Source organism: Egretta garzetta, unplaced genomic scaffold, assembly GCF_000687185.1.
Source record: "Egretta garzetta isolate BGI_Z169 unplaced genomic scaffold, ASM68718v1 scaffold145, whole genome shotgun sequence".
Classification (NCBI taxonomy): domain Eukaryota; kingdom Metazoa; phylum Chordata; class Aves; order Pelecaniformes; family Ardeidae; genus Egretta; species Egretta garzetta.
The window spans coordinates 881763-898638 of record NW_009259687.1 but is presented as its reverse complement, the minus strand read 5'-3'; the positions used below and the strand labels follow the sequence as shown (position 1 = coordinate 898638).

The window sequence follows — 16876 nt, the reverse complement described above, 5'->3', positions numbered from 1 at the left end:
GTGAGACAATGTTTGTAATACGAACACAAACAAATATAGTTGGAGATCTGAAAGCTTACTCATTGAAAAAAAAAAATTAGCATCAATGTTGCAGTGAATCAAGGCACCCTGCAGAATGGTTCTGATAATTCTCCTTTTTATAGCCAGTGTGAAATCAGAGATCTTTTTACATGCACAGCTTAAGATACAGCTGTGTTTCTGCTGCTTGCCTGGTTCCTTAAGCAGTTCCCATTCTAGTCTTTCTTACAGCATAATTGTAATGAAAGGTGTTAAATTAAGTGTTTTCTGAATAAATCTGTAAGAAACTGGCAAAGGAGAAAAGTTTTGGCTTGTTGATACCATGGATTATGGTCTTTAGCAAATCTAAACTTACATCTCTCTTTGACAGTATAAAATCTAATAGCCAAGAATAGAGAAGATGAATGAGTGTTTGATAATGTGTAGGATGCTGAAGAGAACTTGCAGTAATACGAGTTGGTAATGTTGGGACACATCACACGCTTGGTGCCTCTTCTGAGTTTAATGGAAGAAAATCTTCAGAGAGAAGGTCTTATTGATGTCTTATAACACCAGATTTTATTATAAATAACTTTTTTTTGGGCCATAATTCTTTTAATCCTTACAGCAGACAGGATTCTAATGTACAGATGATGAATTACAGTTGTTCATCTTTTTTTTTGTCTGCCCAGGAGTTAATTTCCCTGCTCTATACAACCTTTTTATGTTTGAAATACTCATGCTAGAATATCATTGCTAAAGGAATGATGTGGCCTTTAATGTGCAGTGCCTTTGTTCAGACTGGTTTTGTTTTCAGTGTAACTAGTGAGCATGTAGTGGGGTTTTGAGTCTTGATATATTGATAGTGGTTTCTTTGAGCTTCTGTAAAGTTTGATACAGACTTTAGTAGAGGCTCTGTTGCTCTTTCTTCCCTAGATGAAATTCCTTTGGCTTTAGGCATTTACAAGCTGAGTTCAAGAACTATACTTCCCATTTGTCTCTTAGGAAGGAGATCCTGAAGTAGGATCAAATATTTTGCATGTGTAAACCATTGTGCTGTTATTTGTATTTTCATATAAGGACCAAACATTAAAGCTGATGTAATTTAATCACAAATTGCCTTGTCTTCTAGACTGTGGTTCCATTAGGAATAAAATGATTCTGCATCTCTGTGATCCTCAGAAAGGGGGCAATAGTGTATGTAGTTGTAAATATTTACTTCTGCTTTTTAACAACCTTTTTAATGCGTTCCTGCAGCTGGGAATACTTGGCAACAAAGTTAACAACTTGAACTTCCCTGGTGAAACAACAGTAAAGCTTCTAATTCATTAGTTCTGATCAAACATGCCTTGGAGTTGTTTCCTGAAGAGTTAACAAACAGCAACAACAACAAAATCTTCCCATTGAAGGAACAAGATTAGGAGGTTGTATCTTGTAGGATAGGTTTCTGGTACTATGTCTTTTGGGAAACTTTTTTTTTCTTGTTTCTTTGTCTTTAACTGTGAGATTTATTTTTTTTTTTAACAAAAGGATTTAAGTGTTTTGTAACTTTTCTGTCATCTGTGCTGTAACTGCGGATGAATGCACAGAGGAAACTTACAGGTATTGAGTATGTTAAGTGTGTGCATGTTACGTTGTATAACTATGGAAAACACAACTGTGGCAATAATGCTTAGCTTTTTAGTATGTTTGAAAACTTAATATTGACACTAAGTTAAGTTTATACATTTATCTTTGTGGGAATGTTGGGATTTATTGCAGAGTTCTTCAAATAAATCTGTTAAAGACAAAAATACTGTAAAACTTTTTCTGTTTTTAAAATACTGACACTTTATATAATGTAATATATTCTGTAAGCCTTGTCTCTCTTGATGTAGTAAACCAATATATTACAGCCTCTAAGAGGCTGTGTTGATTTAATGTAATTTTCCTTGATTCTGCTGTCTCTGACATTTTTCAAGATGCTGCTGGCAATTACATGAGTTAAGCAGGTACGGTTAAGAAGAGTCTTAGTTGCAAGTTCTTATTCAGCCTACAATTTTGGTCACATTTAGGCTCACCTCAGCTTCCTGGTAAACTGCTGGCCCTCTTCCCTCAATATGTCATGTCCAGGCTGGAAAGTTAAGGCAAACTTCAGTGCTAAATACTAAAACATAAATACTATGATTTCACTGTGCTAATTGCTACTTATTTAGACAGAACTTAGTTTGCGTTCTGTTCTCTAGGCCTTTAATTTTCTTTTTCAGTGTATTTTAAAGTATATTAGTGCAGACCTAATGACAGGATCAGATTTATCTTTTGTTAAGGGTACGTACATGCATTATATAAAATAATGAGGAAGGGCTGAGAAGAAAAAGAATGCTTCTCAGATATGTGCACACAATCCTGACACAACAGGCTTTTATCTTTTAAAGGACAAACAGTACTGTATTAAAATAAATAGAAAGCTCAGCTTTCAATGTTGACTATTTTTATTGCTTTAAAAAAATTCAGTGTGTCAAGTTATCCTCTAGTTACTCATTGGTTATCTTCCTTACAAAATAGGGTAATATTGGTGTATTCTTTGCTATTTTGTTGTATTTAAATTATCATTCTTTTCTTCCTTCCAGCAGTTTGCTAGAATTCACTTCCAGATGACCTTAGGTGGTTGTGCTCATTAGGCTTAAAAAAAAATAAAATATTTCTCTTTTTTCTTGTTTAAACAATTACCTGTTCATAGAAAACTTTTTTGTAGAGTTTTCTTTACCTTTGTCCCCCCAGCTACTAATTTAACATGTTTTGACGTACAGATTTTGATATTTATTAGTCACATTTGAGTATTTTTGCTTGTTGTAGAGATCTCTAGGAAAAATATATTTTTGAGTTAAAGGCAGTGACATGTAAGGAAGTGCTCCTTTGTATGATCTGTTGCATCTTAAATGTTGGCCATAAGGACAGGTCTTAAGTTTTTTTCTTAACATTCATCTGTTGCTGATGTATTGGTCTCCCTAACTGTGTGGAACTTCATCTGGCACTTCAGGGAACTACTCTGACACCCATCCACCCTTTCCGTATTCACGTGCCATTAGTAGATTAAGGATTTGTGCTGTTTTACTCTCTTGCAGCACCATTAAATGAACACACAAAAAAACCCCCTGCTGAAAATCATTGCAGTGTTACATATGCTTGTTCTTTCATTTCTTGCTTGAATTGCTTAGGAGACTTTCCCTGTGCAATGGAATGGAAAACATGACTGAGGGTGTTCCTTGTAGCTGTATTCTGAAATTACCAAATCAGGATTTTAATGTGGGATGTTAGTGTAATCTTACACATCAGGAAGCACATCTGGTTTCTTGTCTTTTGTCTGCAGCTATTGCTGCAATCTATCTGGTTCTCCATCTTGCTGAGTGTAATAACCCGTATGTGAGACTTTGGGCAAGAGAAAGAGACTTGTATGTATTTCCAATGCCACAACTATTTAAACCATTTTTCTGTGCAAGTGTGGTAAATGATTGAGCTGAAAAATGCAGAGCCTGTCATTATTCAGGAAAAACCTTTGCCATTCTTCTTCATGTCCTACTGTTTCAAGTTATGTGAGCAAACTGCTGTATATATTTGAAGGGACTGATAGGAATAATCTTTGCCTAGCAAATCAAGATTGTTTGTGTGACACTTTTATCTTCAGCCCTAAGCCTTGCAGGATTCAGCTGGCTATTTGAGCCTAAGTTTTAGCTTGTGGCAAAACACACAAGGCCAAAGTAAATGAAGAACTTGTTTTTCTGTCACCTTTGGAAAAAAATTAAGGAGAGAGGCTCATAGTCCTTTTAACACTGTGTGAGCAAAGTATTTGTTGTGTGCTTACTAATGCTTTAGCTTTAAAGCTGCAAGAGTTTTCCAAAGTGGAAGTGGAGTCCTTCAAATCACAGCAGTCTGTGCTACGTAATCTATTCTTCAACCATTTGCGCTGGTAGTCTAATTTAGTAATTTGAAAGCATGTAAGCAAAATTTTGCTCTGTCACTGCGAAGAGTTTCTTTATCCATTGATTTGGAATGTTGTGTAAAATTTTTCTGTCCTTTTTATGTATTGCATCTTGCTTTGGGGCAAGGACAAGGAAAGATCTCATTCTGTGAGGTTTTTTTCCTTCCTTGTTCAAGGGTGGTAGCATAAACCACTGCTATTTCCATGTAGTTCGTCTATGAACTGCAGTATTAAAGCTGGGTTTTGATGGATGAGTGAAATCAATTACAGTCTTATGAAAGACAACTCTATTGTTGTGAAGTTAAAACTTTCCCTCTTCATTGTTTTGCTGACACAATATAGACATAGCTCTTAGAAAATGAAATTTTAAACTGGCCATGTTGTACTTAGAATTTTTAAAACACAATAGGCTGTCTCAGAACAGTGCAACGGATTTTTTTTTTTTTAAATATTTGAAAAGTGTGTTTAGCAGTATATAAACCTGCAGAGTGTGATTCGGGTACCTTTCTTCAAAACATTCAACAGCTGTGTAGTAGTCTTCTGAATATTGCCCAAGTGTTTAATGTGCTTAACAAAAAAAAAGGCTTACAAAGCGTTTTCCGTATGTAATATGTACTAAGCCTATCTCTTGTAGAAGACAGCCTAGATTCTTTGGTGACTGTGCGAAGCTGTTACCTTTCCTCTGTTCCTTTCATATCTTTGTGGTACAAGTCCTGGTGGGGAGGAGCTGCTTAAGCTGGGATGGCTGTTGAAGAAATGCATATGGAATGACGTTTGGAAAAGTCGCATATACCATTGGGTGGAAGGTGTGTGTAGGCAGGATGTTGCAGCTGAGCGGATATTGTGGTAGAAGTAGGTGAACCCTTCAGTGTTGGTGCTCCACGTGCTTCTTCAGGTGGGGTACTCTTGTTTTAGATACTATCAGGTCTAAAAAGCTTGTGTGCTGTAACTCAAGAAGAAATACTAAGAATTTGTGATGATTTTTGCTGATAAGAGACTGCATAGAGGAGAAAGGGAAAGGGTAGGGAGGGAGGGCACATTCTTTGGTTGGTAGGGGTATGTGAATGTCTATATGCTGTGTGGAAAAAAAGAGATGTAAAATACAGACATTGCTTGTAACTTGGCTTAGAGTACTTTTCTTTGACTTTACTGCCTTTCCTTACTTTGGTGTCCTGAATGAATGAATGGTTTTGGTTTTTTTTTTTAGTTGCAGTTCACTGAGGAAGGCGGGTGAGACGTGTATGTGTTGGAGGAGAGGTGAATGTGCAGCTGAGGGGGGAAAAAGTAAAAACAAACCAAAACAACAAAGCGAATAAACGCCCCAAAAACCCCAGACTACCAACATACAACCCCAAAACCTTGAACAAAGAAGTCCCAGTTAGAACATTTTTCTTCATGTTAATCTTGAAATTTTAATTTTAACTGCTGATGGGTATTCTTATTAATACAATAATCTCAAAATTTTTTAGTACAGTATTTTTCTGCTGAAATTTTTTGCAGGCAAAAGAAGACCTTGGTTTTTTCCTCTCAAAGTCCTATTTTCTTGCATGTGCTGATTTTTGTTCTTTTTGTTGATTTGGATGTTAACTTAATTGTTGACTTGGAATAAAATTGCTAGATTTACTGGACACTTGTTAGTGAGGTAGGGTGTACCTTTCAAGTTAAGGATGTCACACTAAACTGTCATCAAGTTGTGTGAGATGTTTGTGAAAGCGAAGCAGCAGCAATGAAGCAGCTGAGGAAATTCCATGTAGCCTTATCTTTGTTCCCTGATGCTCTTTCCTGCATCCCCTTCCCCACATTCTCTTTTCTGGCATTTGTGCTGGGTGGGAGGAACAGGACGCAGAGGGGGTGCCCCAAAGCTGCAGTTAAGTAAGGGGTGTGTTGTGTTTCTAGCTTGGGTGCAGGTGTACTGGGGGGCTGATGGGCAGCAGCTGGGTGGGCAGGGTACCGTTTCTGCTTCTGCCTGGCTTCTGCCTGCCCTCTTCCTCCCTCTGCCCCGATTCAGCTGAAGGTGGTGGAAGAGCAACTACAGTCACTGCATCAGCCTGACAAGCAGGATTCTGCTTCCCGTTCCTAAAGGAACCTAAATGCAGCGGTGAAGGCAAGACAATCATGGCAATGGCCTGTGCAGGGTGAGAGTGGGGAAAAAAGCTGGCTTTTCTAGGGATTTATGTAAGCAGGCAGCATGCAGACTGCAGGGATGACCCGAAGCATCTTGTGCTTGGGGCCTTTCAACAGAGTTTCTACTAGTTTCAGGGAAGCAGCTGGATATTGAAGGATGCTGGGAACATTTTTTGGAATTGAAGCATAAGGAGTGTGAGAGGGTAGGCTGGATAAGATTTTTAACTAATTTGTTTGCAACCTGGAGTGCCCATGGGGTTTTTTTGAGGTATGGTAATTTCAGACTGTCACAGTTGAGAAACACATGACAGATTTTAGATGTTACAGGCATTTAGGACAGGCCATGTTAAAAGCATGTTGTGTATATTTCTGTATGTCTGCTTACAGACATGTATACCTATGTAACCATGTTCTGCCATCCCAAATAGAAACAGCAACAGCTTTCTGCCCTTGGCCTCTGCAGCTTTCAGAGGCGTGCTGGGGGACTGCTCATCTCGCAATTTAAAATTACTTTTTTACTCCTCTTAAGTGCAAACAGAGTGCATGTAGGTGACTTTTCAGCTCTCCAAATGACAGAAAAACAGAAGTATAGGCTGCTGGAAATGAAGGTCTTCGGTACCTTTGTGGAAAAGGTCAGAGGCAAATGAAAATGTGAGGTTCTCTGCTCCAAGATGTGTATGAGGAACCTTACGATTAAAGCAGGTTTCAGCTCAAGCAGTTTTCTCTACCCCAGGTCACTTGTTTTCATGCCTCTCCCCACTCTTGCGCCAACACAACTGTTGCAGCTGTGTGATGAACTGGATAAGTGAACTGACCTACTTCAAGTAACCCAGGTCTCTCGATCTGGTTTAGACAGTGTGGCGACTGAATGCCTAACCCTAACTGGAGGAAGAAATTGTATCAGCACAGTACCTCTCAACCTGTGAAAGGTGCACCACCAAAATAGATGCGGAGCAAAGCATTCCTGTCCCTCAAACAAATAACAAAGTTATTTACTATTACGAGGTGCCAAAAGATTTCATGATTAAAAGGAGATGGGGTCTAAGAAAGCTTGAGAATCAGTGACTCAGACCTAAGCGAGGATTCTATTTCAAATCCAAATTCTTTGTGGGGCCCCGTGTTGGCGGTGCGGTTTGGTCTCTTTGCAAGGTTAATGGTGATAATGCCCCCCCCCCCCCCCCCCAAAAAAAAAAACCCAACCAAAAACCAAAACAAAACATTGAAGTTTTTAGTGTGTAGTCCTGGTCTGAATTTGACAGTTTGAAGCATAACACTGTAGACTGAATAGCTTTGAATTAATGACTTCAGAAATAGATTTTGACTGGAATCTGCAAATTTTAATTAAAACCCACCACTGGAAGATTAGTTTTTGATTTAAACATGGTTTAAAATTACGTTAAACCATGTGGTGATGTATCATGCAGGGAAAGTGTTCCTTTCAGTTTATTTTCTGCATCAGATGAGATTTTATGAGGATGAGCATGGCTTGAAGTGCTGTCTAGCTAATGAGAGGCATTTGAAATAAAATCGAGCAATCCATTTAGACACGTGGGACATGTTGCACTACTGCAGAGAAGGGACAACTTGACCAAGTTCATCTATATAGCCTATATGGGAAGTGTCAAATTATCTTCAAATCCATGCATGATAGCTATGCTTGTAATTCTTTGTGTGTGAAACAAGTGTTTGACACTTCCAGAACAATTAAATGCATGAGAAAAGCACTGTGGTTGTGCTTGCCACTGTTCTGCCTACTGCTATTTTGTTGGAAAGTTTGCTGTATGCTGTGAAATGAATTTGCATGTGTGGGAGTGTTTCTGACAAATACATGTCTAATTTTGTTTATAGTCATAATAAAGACATTACACAAAGGATGATCTCTATCCTAATTATTATTTAGCAATTGATATGGTCTTGTAGTAGAACTATAACTTATAATATGAGTTTTGGGTTGCAGTTAGACATTGCAACAGTTTCTTTACAGGTATATTACTTGTAGACTGGATGGAATAATTATTCAAGAAATTTGGAGAAAATACTCCTTACTTTAGAAGGAGATAGCTCTAATCAAAGCTGAGCCTGGTATTTCGGTAGCCTCTCTTCCTACATACTGTAAAAGCAAAAAACTGCTGTAGCATAATTGCCTTTTTCTGGCTATTATTAATAATATTCCTTACAGAAATAGTGTTCAAGGATCAAATTTGACTGGGATCTTGTGATGTGCTTTCCACACAAATATGAGGCACAAAAGAGGGGAACTTACAATTTTAAGCATTTTTTTTTTTTTTTTTTTGGTTGGGGGGGGGGTGTGTGGGTTTTTTTTTTTTTTTTTTTTTTTTTTAAGTCTTGTTCATGCTTTGGAGATTATACAAATATTTCAGAAAACAGATACTTAGCTGTCACTAACAAACTTCTGCTTGCTTTTCTTTCTACAGGAGATGATAACAGAGTCCACTCCGTTACGTTGCAGGAAGCTCAGCAATCCTGACATCTTTTCATCTGCTGGGAAAACCAAGCTCCATCGTCAGCTAAGTCAAGATGACTGCAAGCTACGAAGAGGTAGTTTGGCAAGTTCTTTGTCAGGTATGCCATTTTGTGAAGACCATTCATTAGTACTAAAGATGCAGTATTACTTGTTGGCATAACAGTTGTAATAAAAGATACTGATAAGTTGTTTCTTTAAAACTAGAGGTAACCTCTTGTTGGGAGGGCATACAAAATTTTGTGTAAGAGAAAGATGCAAAAAGAAATATTAGTAGAAAGGAGTGAAGAAGAGAGACTGGATTTGGTGTGAAATTTAGGCAACACAGTGATGCATTCATACTTTTAATGTCTGTAAGCTTGCCTACTTTGCCATATTGTTTCTTACTGGGAACCTGACTTTTGTATCAGGTTCAAATTATTACTTATTTTCTTTTTGGCTTCAAAAGCACTGTAGGCATTTGTGATTCAAAGTAAAAATCTTGCTTACTAACTACAAGTTTTTTCAGTTTGCATAAAATTTGTGGTTTTTTTTTTTCTTTTTTTTTTTTTTTCTTGTGAACATGGTCTTCAACCCTGTCAGAGAATTTGTCAACTGTAGAACCATGGAGCAAGCATAGTCTAGTAATTAGCCAAAAAATGGGGGACCGGTAGTTTTCTTTTTCAAAGTCTTTGTATGTGGGCTAGGGGATGGTTTCACAACTGTTTAAAGCTGGTGTCAAAGTCTGTGATGCTGGCATTAGAATGTATAGAGCTGCATGATCAGTCTAGAATGACATAGCTGATCTGCCTGAATACCACTGTTGTTCTGTAAGGTTAATTTGCAGCCTGTTTCCTCCCTAATTAGGCTGACTGTTTGCCTATTTGCATGTTAGTGCAAGAACAAGAAGGGTTGAAAACTCAAGTGAGAAGGGTTGAAAACTCAGGTGAGAGGGGAAGAGGGTGAAACCACGCATTTTGGCAGCAATGTGGGCTTAACTTACATGATTGTGAAAATACATCCGGTCCTGGTCCCTCTGTCCTTTATTAGGGGAAGATAAATATTTTAATGTTTGAGGTGCCAGGTGTAATAGAATTAAATAAGCAGTAAACTATGCATGTTTTATTTTGGGTTGGCCTTGTCTTAATGTTTTATTTGTAATAAGTGGCTCATTTCTGAAAAACGGAAACGTTCACAATGTTTTGCACTCATAAGTTTGTCCTCTAAGGTAGGTTAATCACTAGAGGAGAACAGAAGTTTATTACCTACACAGCTGTTGGCTGATTACAATGGCCAAAGATAGTACTGTAGGGTTTGTGGTTTCCCCACCCCCACCTTGAGTAGAAGTAAGCAAAGAAAAGTAAATAGGAGGAAGCAGGAAAACTGGAGAAGTTCTCTTCTTCTTAAAAAAAAAATAATTCTGTTTGGACATAACATTCTTTTAAATTTTCTGTCCTGAAATGATAATGTTCTCTAGAACTTGTTGCTTCATCTTAATGACTTAAATCTGCTATAGCCTGATTCAGGAAAAGAGCTCCAAGAAGATCAGTTTGACCCAATTGGATAAAGAAAATGTATCTGTTTAGATATATGCTTTAAATGTGGGTGTTTGGAATGTGTGTAGGACTTGAGGCAGAGCAAGGAAAGGCTTTAGCTTCCAAGCTCCATCCTGAAAATAATTCCACCTTATTTTTGCAACAGAAGCAAATAGGTTTAAAGACTATAGATGATTGTGCATGCAAACTGGTTGGCTTAGATTTGACTCTTAATGGAATTCTGTCTTCTTGGATTGAGATTTTGTGAAACTAAAAGGAGACAGTGATAACTATATCTTATGGAGATTTAAGTAATGTTATTCTTGCTCTCAAGCACTGGCATTTTGAACTGTTATTATTTGAATTGCCATTATACGATATCTTTGTTAATGCTTTACTGAGATAAATACAGAAATGTACATTTCTGTAGTTTTAGATCTCTGCAGACAAGAGGAGTCTCTATTATTTACACATAATCTTGAAAATGAGCAAACCATGAAAATCATGTCCACAGCTGTAAGCAGCTTGAATGGGACTGGCGAAAAAGGTACCAATTATACTGTGTCTCTGTTTGCTAGCTAAAGCTGAGCCTTCTCATCTCTCATACACTTTGACTCATTCTATTAATGTGTACTTGACCCATTGCTTGTAACTTTCACGGAAAATTAACACAAACAAGTTTAAAAAAAAAAAAAGACAAAAAAGAAAGACACCACTCCTGCTCCCTGCCTCCCTGGCACTATGGCTAATCACATTTTGTGACAGTCTTCCCAATATTGTAGCTGCTTTTATGTAATGAATGTAGTATTTCACATCTAATTCTAAGGTGAAGTTGAATTTGTAAAATAGCTTGCTGCCTCTGAGAAAAAAGTATCACAGTATCTGTGATTAAAGCTGTAGACCTCTTCTTGCTACTTATTGCAATAAATGTCTTACTCTCCTGTGATTGCTGCTCTGGTATCTGAGCATGTAATAATCTGTTGAATGCAACTATTGTCACCATGCTTGGAAGGGAGTGTGTACTTTAGTCTCACAGTCCTAATTTTAAGGAAGAGAGGTATTATTCACTCCCATTTTGCAGATGGTGAAACTGAAGTGCCGAGGTTGACTGACCAAAGTTACAGAGGAAGTCATCTGGAAGCTAATAATGGAAGCCAGATTTACAGACTTTTTCACTTATGTGTTTTTAACCACAAGACTATCTTTCTTCTCTTTCTTTCTTTCTCTTTTTTTTTTTTTCTTGTGAATGACACTGTACATGAAAGGAAACTGTCAAGCTTGATGGAGTAAATATATGACCTACTTTGGTTCTTCCTCATTGTGGAAATTTACTGCTTGACATTTTTTCAAAGAGGAATGTTATATTTCCTAGAAGAAAAATGTATTAAGCAGATCCTTTTAAATGATTACTGTATTTCCTGCAGTAAAGTACAATGGCGTGAACTTGTTGAGATAGGAACTACTCTTCTCACTGTGTAGCATGGGAGATTAGCGTCTACACTAATCAGTCAGACACAAGGGAGGCTTGGGAAAGCTACAGAATGTTTTGCTTTTAAGATAATGTGATATTGCTGAAGGGTGAAATTTTTTAGACAGAAAATATCCATCCATGGTTCAAAGCAAAAAATGTTTAAACATACACTATATTCTGATCACAGCTGCATGAAATCTAATGCCGCATGTTCCAATGGTAGGAGGAAGTGGGGATGTCTAGATGGCTAAGCTATTTAGAGGAGGTAATATTTTACAATTATGAATGCATTTTCAAAGAATTTTTAGAATTATACATAAGAGATTTTGCAACATTAACATTGCCTTTCTATAGGGCAATAAATTGTTTAACTGGCAGCAAATATTGTTTCCTTTTTAAGCTGTTTGAAGTATAGAAAAGTATAAAGTGACAGAAGTCTGTTTCTACAAGGTTTTGGATTTACCCATTATCTCAAAACGTAAATTAGATTTTTTGGAAATACTTAGTTATCAAACATAATGAATTAATAGGTAGCAGGCTCTTACAAGTTCTAACCTATAAACACTTTTTCTCCACATGCAATATTTGTTTTCAGCATTGTATTTTGAACTTGCAAACTTGTTTAAAAACAAGCTGATAGTATTTTGGTTTTGTTTTTAAAGGAAAACAGCTACTTCCCATATCAAACAGTGTTCACAGTGGAGTGGGACAGCCGATATGGCAGCCACCTGGAGATACCTCAAACCTGGTCCGCATGAGAAATCAGTCCTTAGGACAATCTGCTCCTTCACTTACTGCTGGTTTGGTGAGTGAGTCTGGGAATACTCATGATGATTTTGTGCTCTAAACAAAAAGTGGTGTGATCCTTTTCTTTAGTTTTTACCTTGCTTTCCCTGCTTCTGCTCAGTGAATGCAGCATTTTGTTCCTGTGGACTCTTTTTAGGGTAGAAGGTGAATTGATAGAATATGTTCATCTTGCTTTTGTCTAAAAGCAGGAAAAAAAAAAGTGTGTGTGAAGAGTAATTTCTTTTTGGGGATGCTCCTTCTCAATGCTACTTAAGATGACTGATACCTGAAAGAAAATATCACTGGAAGTCTAAGGAGATGTGGGCATGGGAACTTGACCATTTAAAACTAGTTTAATTAGGAAACAGCTTTCTGAGTAGCTATCTCTGCCAGTTTCCCTAGAGAATAGCTAGGGGGATAAAGCTGAAAGGGATAACTGTCCAAGGAATTGAAGAGCTGGAACTGACATCTGCTCTTCTGCATGGTTTCTGTCAAAAGGTTTTGGTAAAGTGAACACATTTTTTAAGAATGCTGCATCTGTTAAATCATCATTTTCTAAGACGACAGTATTCGGGGGGGGTGGGGTGGGGAACTCAAATGGCTATAGTCAAGACTGAATTGCAAACCAAAAGGAGAATATGTTTTGTTTGTAGATTTTCCTTATTACCTCTAAATATCTAAAATCACTGAAGTGCAAGAAGAAAAATACAGGAGTAGGAAAAGACAGTTATTTGTGTGCAGTCATATACACAACAGAAATTGTTGCTAAATGATAGACTAAAAGCAAAGATAGAAGCTTTTTTTGCCAAACTTCCATAGAGTTGCCTATATAACAAGTTTTACTCAAATGAGGTAGTTTTGGTGTGCACTACTTTATAGAGCTGCAAGTAACTGTGTAAATTTATATTGCGTTGTAAGACTGTTTAGAAGCAATGACCCCTTAAGTAACAGGTTGTACCTTGGATATAGCCCTTAGATTGTTAGCCCTTAGAATTTTTGGGGGGATCCTAAACAGTTTGGCACCACCAGGCTATGAAAACAGACTTAAATCGTTAAAGTTCAAAAAGCAAATGCCTTGAAGCTTTATAGCTTAAGTTAATGAAAGTAACTGTGCTTTAAAACAAAGTGTTAGTTCTCAGATATTTAATTTGGTATACTAGTTTGTTGCTTAACAACTGTGTACAATTCAACGAGCTGCCGATGTGTTTGTGTTACAATTCTGCATATTACTAATATGATGTATTTTCAGTTTGTCATGCAGTGTTTGTGCTGTCTATTCAGTGTTCTGATATGAAACGCAATGCCGATATCTTATGTTCAAATAATTTAAAATTCTCTGCTTTCTAATTAAAGCAGGGAAATTCAGATATAAATCCAGTATTTGTCCCTTTGTGATGATGCTAGGTACTGAAATACACTTTTCTATCTCTGTATACTTTATGGTGGGCTGTATGTTAATTACAGTTGCAGTTAATTAAGCCTAGAAATTAAGAATTTTTATATGAAGTGAGCTTCTAAAGCAATGACTAAAGAGCTGGTCACAAGATGAACACCTAATTAAATGCAGTGAGTCTTGGGATCTTAGAGCTAGTTACGTGTTTGCAGCTGTTTTAATATGCTTGTGGTATTGAAATACGTTTCACAAATTAGAATAGCAAAAGGTCTCTTGCCAGTACAATTAATCTCCTTTGAAGAATAGCTTTATTAAGAGATGAGTAGGTTCAGTAATGCAGAGTGTCATTTTAATATGCTAGCCTTGATTGCTGGAGCATTTAATTCTTTTATTATTTGTTATAATACAATAGATGGCTAGCTAGAGAGAAGTGGGAGTGTGGTACAGGAATGTTTCAGAATACTCAAAGCTATGTGCATTGTTTCTGCTCCCCCTTTTTGGCACTATAGGTATCAGTGGATTTTCCTTTGCTAAATTGCTTTGCTGGCATTCAGTGATGTGGTGGTTTTTTGTTTTTGTTTTTGGTTTTTTTGTTTGTGTTTTTTTTTTACTTTCTAACCACTAGTAATCCTACAGATTGTGTGCTGTGCTTAAATTGCATTATTTTCAGCTTTGAAAGTATTTGCAAAACAAAAAGACAAATTAACAATATCAAATCTATAGAAATGAGTTTGCAGCTTCTGAAAGAAGACTGATAGCTAGACGACTTATCAGCAACAACTCAAGAAATACATCAAATATGGAAATTCTTCATCAAATAGTAACATGCTGAACTACATAAGCACAATTTATTGTCAGACAGAACCTTTCAGCTCATAGATGTAGGATAGTCTGGATTAATGTATCTGCATAGCAGTTGCCACTACATCCTTGACTTGAGAAAGAAGCCAGGGCAGACTGAATGCTGAGTGCTCTCATCATGGAATAATAGATGTTGATCTGATCTGTGTGCCTTCTAAATATATGCAAGGATTTCAGAGGATGACCTTCAGTTGATCACTTACCCTTAAGATGGATGGCTCTGATCCTAGTGGATTGAATTCTGCTGGGGAGCGTCCTATTTAAGACTTATAAATCCCTAAGATAGCCAAGGGAGTAATCGGAGAAAAAAGTCATAAAGCATCATAGTGGGCATCTCAGTGGTGTTTTCTGATCTCAAGATCCAAATACAGTAAAAACCGGGAGCACAGGGAGTGTGTATAAAGTGTGTGTATAAGGAACAGAAAGATAATAATATGGAAAATCTCTTATGACTTAGTTTGGGAGTTTATTTATCTGAAGTCTTGACCTGCAGGCACCCTGTCGTAAAAAGAACTAGAACTTGACTAGAATTTGGAGTGTGTTTTGAAGGCAGCTGATGTGAATGACCAGGAATATGGATGCATTCACTTATGAAGAAAGGCATGAAGAGTGTCCAGGTTTGTTAATTTCAGAAAGAAAGAGAGCTTGTGAAGAGAAGGTTGTGGTTGTTGTTGAGGAGGTAGTTTGGGAGTGTCTTTCTTGCAAATATTTATTTTGACAAAACTCAATGTGAATGAAATTGATTGCCAGAAGCAATGCTGTAAGGTATTAATATTCTAGGGCTTGGAGCATTTATGGGTGGGCAAGGGGTGATTTTACTCTCATCTTTATTGTTAAGGATGAGTTGCTCAACTGGAGCGCTACACTAATGCTGAATATGTATTTGCATTTGTGGATAGAGATGTGGGTTTTTTTGTGTATGTGTCCCACCCCCTCTCTCCCTATAGAGAGCATCTCAAACACCGTCTCCAACATTTTGTGCAAGAAACATCTCACAGTGTGGTACCCATTAATTAGGACTACATCTTACATGCATTGCTCACTATCTAATGCCTGGAAAAGTTTGAGATGTTCCAAAAATAAGAAACAATGTGTGTTCCTTCTGCCAGTTATGGTGATGGGAAAACATTTGAAGAAGCCCAGTTGGTGGAAAATTAGATGCTTTTGTGGAAGAAATTTTGGAACTTTGTTTTTAGTACTTAACAAACTTCAGTTTCCTAAAGTGCTCCCAGTACTGAACTGAAATTCACTGTACTCCTTGGACTGAAAAAATTTGACATCTATTTAGAAAACGAGGTTGAGGATTCTAGCTGGGTGGTTGCAGTTCTCTCTTTGGTGTAAACTTTCTTCCTTATATTCTGTACCACATGGTATGTGGTCAGAGCTATTTCTTCATCTTCAGAGATGAAGTCTGCTGACTAAGCAGTTGCTGCTCTGTTAATCCTCTGATGCCAGACTTGCAAGATTTCCTTGTAGGGTCAGTCTCCTCTTCAGCAAATAATTTCAAGTCACTTAACAGTTTTACATTTACTTTGTAAGGTAATGGTTAAGACAAAATGAGACAATCTTGTATTCTTTGCTATTGTAGAGAGTGCCAGATAGTTCACCCTTCCCTGGTCTTGTTGTAGAAGAAGTGGTTAAAAAAAAAAGCTTCTCAGATTTTGAATAATGATCTGCAGGATAGAAAGGCTCAAATGCAAAGGCTTGAAATTACTAACTGAAGAACTTCCTGTGTTGAATAACACTGAGGCGGTGACGCTGCCTGTTCAGCCTGATTTGTCCAGAATGTTTAGTTCCCCAAAGCTGTGCGGATTAGGTGATACCAAGTGGAATGGGGAAAATGGTTGTTCTTGTGATGGTGGGTCCTTGGCTCCGCAAGAAAGCACATATTGGAAACCTGGTAACTGAGACAGGCTTCACAGCATGGCATGTTGTCCTTGATGTCCAAGTGGGGTATGCTTTTTAGATGTAGGAGAGAATATTTACTCTTGATTTTCTAAATTTTTGCTCCTTTGCTTTTTTACTTAGTTTTAGATGTATCAGGAATAGAATCATTTGTACCTAACGGACCACATGAGGGGGACCAGGAGGGTAAAACCCCTCCCACTGTAAGAGAAGATGAGGTTCGTGGCCACCTGAGGAACCTGAATGCACATAAGTCCATGGGACCTAATGAGATGCATCCCAGAGTCCTGAGGGAATTGGCTGGTGTAGTTGCCAAGGCACTCTCCATAATATTTGAAAAGTCATGGCAGGCCAGGGAAGTTCCCCGGGGAGGGGAAAAAGGAAA

The 16876-nt window shown here is 37.5% G+C and overlaps 1 protein-coding gene across 20 annotated transcripts in view; it reads left to right on the top strand.

The window, feature by feature from the left end:
* The window catches only part of MAST2 (microtubule associated serine/threonine kinase 2), a 193162-nt gene that overhangs the window by 12672 nt on the left and 163614 nt on the right, over positions 1-16876 (top strand). For 8 of the 20 annotated variants that reach the window (XM_035894198.1, XM_035894199.1, XM_035894207.1 and 5 more), the window contains exons 2-4: positions 8515-8662; positions 10506-10622; positions 12209-12351. In XM_035894198.1, the coding sequence (XP_035750091.1) occupies positions 8518-8662; positions 10506-10622; positions 12209-12351 (405 nt within the window). In that variant the 5' untranslated portion in view covers positions 8515-8517. Of the gene's footprint in view, positions 1-5992; positions 6091-8514; positions 8663-9443; positions 9487-10505; positions 10623-12208; positions 12352-16876 lie in introns of those variants that run through there. The other 12 variants (XM_035894212.1, XM_035894210.1, XM_035894208.1 and 9 more) reach the window with 5 other exon arrangements.